Genomic DNA, 12,325 nt, shown 5'->3' with positions numbered 1-12,325 from the left:
AAGCAAACTGCAATTCTCGGACCTCGATCTATCTTTTTTGGGGGAGCATGTTTGTTGGAAGTATGCGCCTCGAACAAAAGAAGGGCTTCCTTCCTCTTGATTCCGCCCACTCGAAGGTTGTGAAAAGGGGCATAGCCAGTTCGTGCCTGGGGGCTTCCCTAAGAAAGTCATGTTTGCACAGCGCGCAAGGCAGCTTTGAGGGTCAGATAGAACGCCTGCAGAGGGCTGGTTTTCCGCTGAGATCTTTGGTTCAGGTGGCAGAAAGTTTAATCAAAAAGTATGAAGCTAATAAGAAATCAAACAGCGATAGACCGACTTCCAGGCCTGTTGACATTCTATATATGCACAATGTCAAGCACAATCTAAAAAAGGTAGCCCAGCGCTACAACCTACCGGTAGTTTTTTGACCGCCCAATAAGATGGCGCGGAATTGCCGCCAGATAAATTTCCCACAGCCGTCTTGAGACCCGTGCACTACTAAACACCGAAATAAGTGCGTCGAATGCGCCACTGGCGTCGTCTATGAAATCCTCATGACATGTGGGATGACATACGTGGGCCAGACGGGCAGGTGCGTTAATGATCGCACTCGCGAGCACGCTGCCTCTGCAAGAACGATGCCTTCGTGGCACCTTGCAATTCATTGTGATAGATGCTCGTGCACCCTGACCTTCACTGACACTAAGATTTTGGCTACACTCTAAAAAAAAAAAGGAGGAGAAATGGAGGAAAAAATTATGTTCCGCCCTGCCGCCAACGGAAGGGTGGAAGTTGCCCCCGTTCCTCCCTTTCACCGATCCACATGCAGCACGACCTAGTGGTGCTTAAAAAAGGGACGAAAATTCCTCTATATTCGGGGCGGCAGCGGTGGTCGAACCGCCGCTGCCACCGCAAACATGTTTAATGGCGGTGACGGCAACTTGAGCGCTTGGTAGCTTGGTTGGCGTCACGTCCGCGAGAAACGTATACTCTTGAAATAAAGCGTACGTACCATAAAGCGTACGTACCATACATACCGTAATCCGTGAGGCGTTTATTTCAGTTCTGTATCCATTCGATAGGAACGAGCACTGCGTTGCGGCGAGCGACTGCGTCCGACACACGCTGTAGTCCGTCCACATCGGGACCACGACCGGCTTGCGGGAACACGCGTTTTCCAAAAAACCATAGCCCCGCACAAGAAACGACACTGAAATGACGATTCGGGGAAGGGACATGTGATGTTTTCGAAGGACGGACGGAAAAACTACTTTATTCTGCACGATACATCAAATATATACACAAAGGAAGGACGCGCCCCCTGGGGGTGAAAGAACACAAATGAATACCGAAACTGAATATAACATACTCCCTCCCTTATCCGTAGTGATTAGTTGCTAGTAAGTGTTAGATATACCTAAGCATGCACTGTACATATTTACACACTACATAACCACTGCTATACACAGACAACTAGTCGGTCTGATAGTCTTTGAGCCAGGCCGGTCGTCGGCGCTCTCGGGACGGGCGATGGGGACGCTGCACGGATGGGGATGGTAGTGAGCTTGTAGAGCGCTGCGGTACCCCAGGGGACCGCGGTTGCGGCCCAGGAGAAGGCGGCTGCAGCATGGCAGGCTCCAGTCCAGGCAGCTGCGGATCAGGAACGGGCGACTGCGGTGTGGCAGACTGCAGTCCGCCAGGAGGCGGCGGCTGCGACCCGGGAGAAGGCGGCGGCGGCAGGTCAGGCTGCGGCACTCGAACCGGAAGCTGCGGCGCAGGTGGCTCTGAACGTTGGGACGGTGGACTCGTGCCCCTCTCTGGAACCCTGGAAAGCTTGGAGGCATTCCATGTGCGGCCATCTCCAAGTCTGAAAGAGACAGGTCCCCTCTTCGCCAACACTTCAGTTGACGAAGAAAAGGCGCGATCTCCCTTGAAGCGAACTGACGGCTTCTTGACACGAACGAAATCGCCCACTGCTATTTTCGGCTCCTTAGCAGCCCTCCTCCGGTCCGTGTACTCCTTGCTGCTTTGCTGTTGAAGCCGGACCCTTTGACGCAGTCGCGCCAGTTGCTTTGCTGGGTCTTTTGCGAACGCTGGTGCCGAAAACCCTGCAACATCCAACCTGGTTCGAGGCATCCGCCCATGCAGCAGAACTGCTGGGGCAACCCCAGTGGTAGCCTGTGGAGTACAACGGTAAATAGCAAGGTAGTCAGTGACTGCTTGTCGGATAGGTCGCCTTTCGAGGAGTGAAACTTGGATGAAGTTCTTCAAAGTTCGATTAAGCCCTTCGACTTGCCCTTTCGCCTGGGGGTAGTATACCGATGAGTGTGACAGCTTGATGGCTTGGTTTTGAAGAAAGGTTATAAATTCGCGTGAAGTGAACTGCGGCCCATTGCCGCAAACAATCTCCTCCGGGTATCCTTCACGGGCAAAGACACTGGTTAAGAATTCTTTTACGGTGCTTGTGGCCACTTCGCTGCAAAAATATACCTCTGGCCACTTGGAATGGTAATCGACCAATGTTATAGCAAATCGGCTATTGCGAGGTGCATGCTCCAATGGGCCAACAATGTCTTGGCCCAGTTTCTGCCAGGGTCTTTCAGGCCACTCAACAGGCTGCAATGGCACTGGCGATGTTTTGGCAGACTTATCTGCCTCCAGGCAGATGTGGCAGTTTTTCACGGCCGATTCAACTTGCTTGTCCATTCGTGGCCACCAGAATAGCTCACGAAGTCCCGCCTTTGTGCGCGTGATGCCCGGATGCGTCTCATGGGCAACTGCGATGAACTGAGCTGTGAGGAAGGACGGAACAACGAGGTGCTCTGCGCGCAGCAGCAGGTCATCAACAATAGAAAGCTCTTCGCGCACTGAGTAGAAAGGTTTTGCCTCCTCTGGTACGGACTTTTGTGGTGGCCAAGAGCCGCACACGAACGACTTGACGGTTTGCAGGCAATCGTCGTTGAGGACGGCTTGCTTGAATTCTTCCTTCGTCATGGAGGCCGGCTCGACCAACGAGACGTTTTCTTCTTCCTTGGAAAGTTCTGCCTCCGACGTAGGAGCTGGCAACCGAGAAAGAGCATCGGCCACAGTGTTGGTGGACCCCTTGCGGTACTCGACGTGAAATTGTAACACAGGAGTCGTGCACTCCAGCGTGCAATCCGGAGTGGCCTTCTTCCACGCCCCTGCGACGATAGCAATGATACCAACGCCTGATGGTACGTACGAATCTTGAAATGGCGACCCCACAGGTAAGTGTGCCATCGCTCGCACGCCCAAATGCATGCCAATGCTTCACGTTCACCAACCGAGTACTTTCTTTCAGCTGGTGACAAGCTGCGAGACGCGAAAGCCACTGTGCGGAGCTCGTGGCCATTTTGCTGCTGCAGGACAGCTCCCAAACCGCAGTCGGAAGCGTCGGTCGACACGATGACTGGAAGTGATGGATCGAACATGTGGAGAACTGTACTCGAAGAAAGCATTTCCTTGACTCTCCGAAAACTGCTGTCTGTTTCAGCTGACCAGATGAAAGGCTCATTCTTGCGAAGCAGAACGCGCATAGGTTCGACCACTTCGGCCAAGCGTGGGACGAATTTGGAATAGTACTCGACAAGACCTAGGAACGACCGGAGGGCCGCAACATCTGTTGGCACTGGAGTGTTAATTATCGTGTCCACTTTCTCTGGAAGCGGTGCGATACCTTGTGCCGTGACCTTATGGCCTAGGAAGGAAAGTTCTGGAACGTCGAAGAGGCATTTGTTGTTCAACTTCAGGCCGGCGTCCTTGACCTTCTGCAAGACCGTTTTTAGATTCAAAAGATGTTCTTCTGCACTTTTCCCAAAGACTATCACATCGTCAATGTAGCGCAACACTCCAGAGCAGCCATCAAGAATTTTGGCCATCATCTTCTGAAATGCCGCTGGGGCAGAAGCTAACCCAAAACAAACTCTTTTGAATCGGAAGAGTCCTTCATGCGTAATGAAGGCTGTCAGATCCCTGCTGTCAGGGTGCAAAAGAACCTGATGGTAGGCGCAAGCCAAGTCAAGCTTTGAGAAGTGTGTCGCGCCTACCAAGGCATGAAGAAGTTCCTCTGTGTGAGGCAATGGAAAGCTGTCTGGTACAATAGCCTTGTTAGGCTCCCGAAGGTCAACACAGATTCTGAAGCTGCCATCTTTCTTGTCAACGACAACAATGGGGGAAACCCATTCAGAAGCATCGATAGGTTCGATGATGTCAAGGCTCAGCAACCTGCGAAGTTCATCTGCTACTGGTTCCCGGAGTGAATATGGGAGACGACGAAGCTTCGAAATTACCGGCTGCACGCCTTGCCGGGTTTTGACACGATGCGTGAATCGCTTAGCAAGGCCCAACTCAGGACTGAAAAGTGAAACGAAGTCGGGTGCCAAGGCTGGCGGAAGGTTTGCTTGCCTCGGTTGCCCTCTTGACTGCGTTGGAATGTGAGAAGGTGTCGGGTCATTGACACGCGGCGGCGGGACGACGGACGTGTGCAGGCACTCGAGAGTGGAACCCTGAATTCGAAGATTTAGAGCCTTAATGCCGTCGAAGCCAATCAGACAGGTGCCTTGGCGAACGATGTAGAAAAGTAGTAGTGCAGAGTGCCCTTTAAATTGAACGTCTGCCTGAAAACACCCTAGCACGGAAATTGGACGCTTAGAAAAATCAAGCAAGGTGACGTGCGGAGCTGGAAGGAGCAAAACGCTTTCAAAATGTCGACGAAATGCGTGTTCAGACAGAATCGAAACAGACGACCCCGAGTCAACAAGAAATGTCAAGCTGACATCCGCTACGCTCCCTTTTATGGATATTGCTCTGCGAGCAGAATGCTGCACGGTCAAAACTTGCTCAGAACTTCCACTTGACAAAACATCGTCATCAAAATCAACTTCACGAACCCTGCCTTGCGTTTGTCGCTTGCGGTTGCATACTTTCTGAAAGTGCCCCTTGACGCCGCAAAACGAACATTTCTTTCCCTGCGCTGGGCACTGTGACGTTGATGCGCGGTGGTTCCGCGAGCCGCACCGAAAACAGTGAGGTGAAACGGACCAGCTATCTCTGTCTCGCCGAGGGGGGCGGTGCCCCTGCGACGCACGTGAACCGCTCGCTTTCCTTGAAAAGTTCTGCTGACAATGCTCTTTTGGCTGTGAACTGGTTTTTCGCGAAGAATGCGGACGACGCACAGAAACAGGCTCGACTGAAGCAGAGAATTCCTTTAGTTCTTCAGCTGCTTGCTCAAACTGAAGAGCGATTCGTACTGCGCTCTCGAACGACAGGGAGGAACCCTCGAGTAGGAGCCGTTCACGTACGCGATTGGAAGCAACGCCGGCAACAAATTGGTCACGGAGAGCCTCATCTTGTGAATTGAACGAACAATGCGAAACGAGCTGCCGTAAAGCAGCAACAAAGTCATGAACGGACTCGCCTGCGTGTTGGTTGCGGCGGTGGAAACGATGACGCTCGACGACTACGTTGCACGACGTCGAAAACTGCGTCCGTAAGGTGGCGAGTGCAGACGCGTACACGTCAGTAGTGGCCGCGGTAGGCTTATCTTCAACTGCCGGTGCTGCGGCGCTTGACCTGTCAGGTAAAGTCCGGAAAACACGCTGCCCTTCCGCCCCCAAACAATGCAGAAGAATGGCCTTGCGTCGCTCTGGTGGGCACTCAGCTGCTCCGGACGCTAGAAGGTAGACTGTAAAAGTCTGCTCCCACTCCTCCCATGGCAGGGACGGACGGCCGGGCGTCTGGAGGAACGGTGGCGGCGGAGCGAGGCCGGGGAAGCTCATGGCGGGGCGGGCGTAGCCGGACGGTACGGGATGCCGAAGGTAGCTTGGAACGGGCTACATCCTCGTCGCCAATGTGATGTTTTCGAAGGACGGACGGAAAAACCACTTCATTCTGCACGATACATCAAATATATACACAAAGGAAGGACGCGCCCCCTGGGGGTGAAAGAACACAAATGAATACCGAAATTGAATATAACAGGACGAGGCAACGGATCCGGAAAGTAGGGTCAACTATGCATTCGGGAAGAGTCCACTTGAAGAAAGGGCAGTACAGACATTCCATTCTGGTTGCGAAGCAAAGTGGGGGAGCAGGGCAGATCCGCGGGCTTGAAGGAACGAATGATTCTCCACAACCGACGGTTCACCGCTGCTTCTTATTAGTTTGCGCTGTGCCGCATCTCCTGCTGCATGTCAAAACTCGTACTCAAAAAAAAAAAAAAACTGTTTTTTTTTTTTTTTATGCTGCCCACTTAGCGGTTCCTTTTGTGTCGCGAAACGAGCGCGGCTGTAGTACACGACCAAGCCAACCCGGCGTTAACAACCTGGATTTCAAACTCGTCCCAAACGTACTGGGCGTACTTATAAAAGAAGCAAACATGAACATAAGCACTCGATAATAAATTAAAATACTATTTAGATAGAGACATGAATAGAAGATTGCTAACAATTGCTTTACGAACCTCCATTTTAGCTTTAGTGTCCGAAAGAGTTCCGTTGCGTTAGCTCGCGCAACGCTATATTCTGCACCGGGCTGCAAACGTTCTACTAGAACATGAAAACCCGGCTCCGCTACAGTATATATAGCTGAGGTCATAGCGGATTGAGTATGGAGTTGCGGGAGTGACTAAACGATATATTAAAACTCTCAACACGAACTTTTTAACTTTCGGACTAGGGCAATGTGATATTTTCAAGCGGTTGCATTATATCACGAAAGACAGTCTTATTTTAGTTGTCTGCTGAGGATACCAAAGTCATGGTTCGTGGGTCTTTATCACTCCCGGCACTTACTTTTTACAGGAAAGACGCTCCAGATTAGTAAATTAAAACAATTCTAAATTTCTGTAACACCGGTGACAAGGCATAACCCAAGACATCTTCTCTGCTGTTGCAACGAGTCTTGTTAAAATCAGTAATATTGTTTGCTTGAAAATCCGTTGAGCTTATGAATACAATGATTAATTACCCCACCAAAACGGAAAATAATTACACTGGCACTGAACACTGCAATCAAGCAATAGCTTGATTTGCAATGTTTAGCACAGTCTACTGCATTCTAGCACTGCATTGAAAAGATGATTCATCGAACTTATTCAGAAGATAATTTTTAAATTTTAGTTAATTAGCCTAATGATCTACATTTGCTTTGCTCAGGGTGTTGAATTAAGAAATGGGGGCTATTCCACAAGACAATTCAAATTATGTATTAAGTAAGAGTAATATTTACTCAGCCTCTCCGTGTTTATGCGCCAAATGATGGCAGTCACCGAAAAAGTCGGATTAAAAAATAAGACTGTCATATATAGAGCTAGTGCGAACTTAGCGTACGTTGAGAGGCGAGGGGGCCCGGTGTCGCTGCGTTGCTGCTGTTGCGTACGTGGTTGATCTGCTTGTGTTCCGTGTATTCTGGGTGTTCAGTGATGCATGTGCATCTCTACCATGTAGCGTTCGAAAGTCGGCAGATCCTAAAGAAAGAAAAAAACTACACCTCTCCGTCTTTTTTTTTTTTGCCGTTTTGAGCGCCATCTGTTGGAAGCTATATCAATTACACGAGGGGGGGGAAGTTTCCTCCCTTGAGAGCAAAAAGGTGGCAATTTTCCTCCCTCCTTAGGGGACGAACGTTTCCTCCGCGAACAAAAATAGGTAGCGACTTTCCTCCTTTCTTAGGGGAGAAAATTTCCTCCCCGTTTTGTAGGAAGAACTTTCCTCCCTTTATAGAGCAATATAAGGGACACGCGAGTTTCTCCTTTAAGGGAGGAAGCACTACTCCCTTTTTTTAGAGTGTGCAACATAAGGCCGGGTGGACGATCGGCAATATGCGTTACCCTAGCATCACTACTCTTGGATGCTGCGCTCATGGACTAAACTTGTTGCTGCCAGAAATGCTCAAACTGGTGACATTGCAAAAAGTTTGCAAGAGGTCCAAGGCTGCAATCAAGTAGGTCAGAAACTCTCACGTGGTTGAGGCTCACTTTGCTAAGAGGCAAGAAGAGTGCTATGCAGGAAACCAGACCACATTAAGGCTACCAGGTGAAACTTGCTGGACAGGTATTTTGTTTTTACTGTGTTACTGGAAGGTCTATTGAAGAAGAAAGAAGCTTTACAAAAATCTGTAATCGCTGCGGAGCTTTAAGTGAGCCGAGAATAGCAACCACGAGAATATATAAAGACTACTTTTGGCGAGATCTGCAAAGCATCTTCCACGTGCTGCAGCCAGTTGCCCGTGCTGTTTCCGAGGCCAAGTCAGACACTGCTGTTCTCTCAGACGACCATGATATCCTGTTAAAAGTAACAAGACAAGTCGAAGAGGCCCTTCCATACTCTGCCTTGACAACGGGCGAAAAGGAAAGAGTTGCAGTAATTCTACGTGAGCGATGCAACTTTATTTGCCGTCCAGCACGTGAGGCTGCAAATTTCCTCAACCCGAAGTTCAAAGGGCGGTGCTTAAGTGAAAAAGAGGTATGCCAGGCTATGGACTACATCACAGAGATGGCAGTGAGGATATGTCTCGATGCGGGAAACAACGTCTGCAGCGTCTCGACTACCGGTGCGTCTCGTGTGCGTGCCACAGCCTTATGTAGCTTCAGTGTTCTGTGCGAACTTCGTGCAAAATGTACCTTCAATTAAAGCGTTAGCTTCTTGGCCGCTGCGAGCAAGTGCGGCATCGCCCACACGAAGATACGCCGAGGAGGACGGCTGCTAGCAACGACGACGGCGCACCGCCCGAATCTCCCGAGCCTTCGGCGCGCTTGGGCTACACTCGCTGGTGGTCGCTGTCGCGATCACTAATCTGGCAGCACTTTAGAAAGCTACGGAGACGCTTTACAGAAACTGACATCTCCAAAAAATCGGCATTTACATCCGCAAAAAAAAAAAGAAAGAAAGCGCGCTAAGAAAGCAAAGGAAACGCGCTACGGAAGCAACGAGAACACCCCAGGAAAACGAAAGTAACAAACCGCGCTATGAAATCCCAAACCCAGCGTCGGTTCCTATCACTAACACCAGCGACAGCTGCTAATCACACACTACTTTACTTCAGGAAGTCTCACTCAAGCACCTGGGTTACACAAAACACTGATGATCACTTAGGCGAAACGACTAGTCGAGGTAGGCGAGACAGGCGGGACAGCGTCGGCCATGGAAAGAATGACGAAGCTTTTGTTAGTTAGGGTATGAATCCAAACAGAAGTCCCCGTCTTGTAAACCTTTTGTAAATAATAACTCTCACTACATGGGTTATTATTTAAATGTAGAAATATGCCACTCGAAAGGAAATTACAGTATATCACAAAGATTTAACAACCAAGATCTAAGCTGTCAATCAATCTCTTAGCCAATGAGAAGAGTTGCTATCGCACGTCACTCCGTGACGTATAATACCAACCTTGTGGCGCGCGATTTAAAACGGACGAAATAGCCGCGAACTAAAATGAGTCTCACGCAAAAAATATTGATGTAAAAAATATATTTTTCTGTGAAAAATTTGTCTTGTTACATGCTTGTCCCAATTAAGCTGCTTAAAAAACATGTTTTTATTTTGCAGTTAGCCTTTAAGTGTGCAACGTGATAGCTTAACATATTAAGCAGCGCTCGTTCCCAACCCGGTAAAGCGCTTCTGCGTCGTCTAGTCGTTAGCGTGTCTACCAACTAGGCCACGCAGACGGGTCGTGCGTTCAAATCCCGCGTCCGCAAGACGTCACGTGTGCCACGAGTGACGTCACGTATGAGTCACACGTGAGCGTTGTGGGTTGTTAAAATTTTCCCGCGAGAGTTCATGTGGCGTGACATAACACGCGTGACGTCACAAGTTGCTGTGGCGTCATGACGCTATCGACCAATTAAGTTTTTTTTCGTCCCAGAGGCAGAAAAGTCGGCTTTTGTGCGGCATGAGCTCATAAATGCAGTCGGATTAAAATATGTGTTCCACATGGACGACCTGCATCTCCACATGTGCATTTACGTTATTAATCAGCGTTGAAAACGTTATGTTAGAAACTAGTTTGCTGTTAAGAGCTTTATAACCTCGCTCTCAAATGCCAATAAGTGTATAGTATGAAGTTTCTGTAGAAATTTTTGACAAAGTGATAGTTTGTGAATCCCATATAGCTTTCAGAAGCCACCACCTTTTTTAAAGTATAAAAGGCTTTTAGCAAAATCCACCAATCCGAAATTGTTATCCGTCCGTCCGTGCATTTTTCGCTAAATTTAGCGTATAAAGTGACGTCACGTGACCTAAACACGGAGGGAAAATTGACGTCACGCTAAAATTAGCGGGACAATTTACGTCTTATATTCTAGATACCAATTTTGTTTTCCCGCTATATCTAGCGCTAAAATTAACGCCACGCGACCTATTCGCCCATTTAGTATCCGCGCTAAATATAGCGAGAAAATTTACGTCAAGGGACATGCACCCGTTCACTGTCCCCGCTAAGTTTAGCAGGGTAATTCGACGTCACCTGACATGATGTCACGTCATCTATAGAACGATTCAGTTTCCCCGCTAAACTTAGCGGGCAAATATACGCTACGTGACGCACCGATTCCTCTCCCCATTCTTCTCCTCCTTTCCTCCTTCCATTTTCTCTCAATTCCTCCCCCCCCCCCCCCCCCTTGTAGGCTGTCGTCCCATCTGCTTCCCTTACCTTCACTGTAGTGGCTCAAAGCCACACAGCTCGCCACACGCGAGAACGACCTTGTGCACTTCTTCATTGGAGACGATTAATTTTAACTCTCGCTAGGGGAGACAAAAAAGGAGATCAACGAAGAAGGAGAATAAAGCCAGTTGGAGATCTGGTACGCAAGCTTTGAGGCCGTTCTTTCTCGAACCCCGCTCGCCACCTCAACACTTGTTCCCTCTCATTTAGCTCCAATTACCTACCTCTCCCTACCTTCCCCTCCCCCACTCGTCTCTCTCTCTCTCCATCCCTCTTACACGATGCCCTCCCACACAAAATCACTTTCCCCGCTACATTTAGCGTGAATATTTATGTCACGTGACACACTAATTCCATCTTCAGTCTTCTCCAGTCCCTCCCCTCTTCCGATCCCCCTCCTGAACCTCCCACAGCACCCTCTCCCCCTCCTCATCAGCCTTCCTTCCGTGCCCTCCCCGATATCTCCCTCCTTCCTCTTTTCTCCCTATTCCGCCTCCCCACACCCCTCTCTGAGTGTCCTTCCTCTCCCCTCTCGCACTGTTTGCCTCGCTTCACTTTGCCCCCTCCCAGGTTACGTGCCACAGCAATTCAGTTTCCCCCAAAATGTCTAAAATATAGGATCTTTACTCCCAGAATGACTTCCACACAACTGAAACACTCGCTTCTAAGTGCTGTTCTTTTGTGCAATATAATACTTCGGAGTTAATGGTAGCTGCCAATTTTGTCTGTTTTACGTTTATGTTGTACGGCAGAACAAGGCACATGCATGTTCGAAATACTCACCATTAGGAAAAATGCGTCCAATTTAAATATAAAACAAATGCATCGTCTATGAGTTCCATATAATGGGTTCTAGCCAAACGCTAGCGATAGTGGAAGCGTAACTCCCCGGGCATGAAGCATGGGGAGAGTTCAAAAATTGTGATTTCAAGTTTTCCAGGCTGCTGTAAGTAAAACAAGATATTTTGTACGAGTTGGGCAACAAATGCTGCATGTAAAGTACTTAGAACATTTTACTAAATCACCCCCCCCCCCCACTTAAAAAAAAAAAAATTCCGGCTTAAATTAGGCGAGAACTTTAATACCTTTTTTAAAAATTTATTTTACGAAAGAGTGATACCGACAGTTGTCAGTGCTGCATCTTATTTGATGAATAGGGGAGTACCTCACATGTACAAAACACACATCTGGGTACAGTGCATATCTCCGCAATTCGCTCACACGCCTGTATAATGCGGGTTTGTCTGCCTATCTGCTCGGACTCATACAAAGGGCACAATGCAGCTGTGGATAGTGGTGTGTTCCCCTCTACTGTGATGGACTGCGATGAACAGACCATCAGGTCCGCCGTTTAGAATTCGTTCGTTAATATTTGTTCACAACACCTTCACAACATCAAAACCATGGTCTCCTTCACACTTATGATTATATTTTGCTGGCAGTGTTTAAAACCCTAATCCTTTCTAGAACATAAAACGGAATATGTCGATGCTAAGCTATACTCTGGTGAGTATGACGGCATTCGAAAATTCTACGTTAATCTAGTGAGCCGCTGCGACTCCAATTAGGCCATCTCAATGAGTCATGAAATAAAGAGGGGTGGACCTTTTGGTTTCCATTAATAAAAAAAATGCCGATGAGCACGGGCACTCGCATTTGAAACTAAAT

The 12,325-nt window shown here is 48.7% G+C and overlaps 1 protein-coding gene across 1 annotated transcript; it reads right to left on the bottom strand.

Annotated features, from left to right (window-relative positions):
* Window positions 1-4,546: 4,546 nt before the first annotated feature.
* LOC115310682 lies at window positions 4,547-5,859 on the bottom strand. The gene is made up of 2 exons (XM_040213894.1): window positions 4,776-5,859; window positions 4,547-4,627 (listed from the first exon to the last, which is right to left on the bottom strand). The coding sequence occupies exons 1-2, from the start codon at window positions 5,775-5,777 to the stop codon at window positions 4,547-4,549; spliced, it is 1,083 nt and encodes a 360-aa protein (XP_040069828.1). The 5' UTR covers window positions 5,778-5,859.
* Window positions 5,860-12,325: the final 6,466 nt, after the last annotated feature.

This window comes from Ixodes scapularis, unplaced genomic scaffold, assembly GCF_016920785.2.
Source record: "Ixodes scapularis isolate PalLabHiFi unplaced genomic scaffold, ASM1692078v2 PGA_scaffold5__190_contigs__length_132052651, whole genome shotgun sequence".
Taxonomy (NCBI): domain Eukaryota; kingdom Metazoa; phylum Arthropoda; class Arachnida; order Ixodida; family Ixodidae; genus Ixodes; species Ixodes scapularis.
This window is presented reverse-complemented; position numbering and strand designations above follow the sequence as displayed.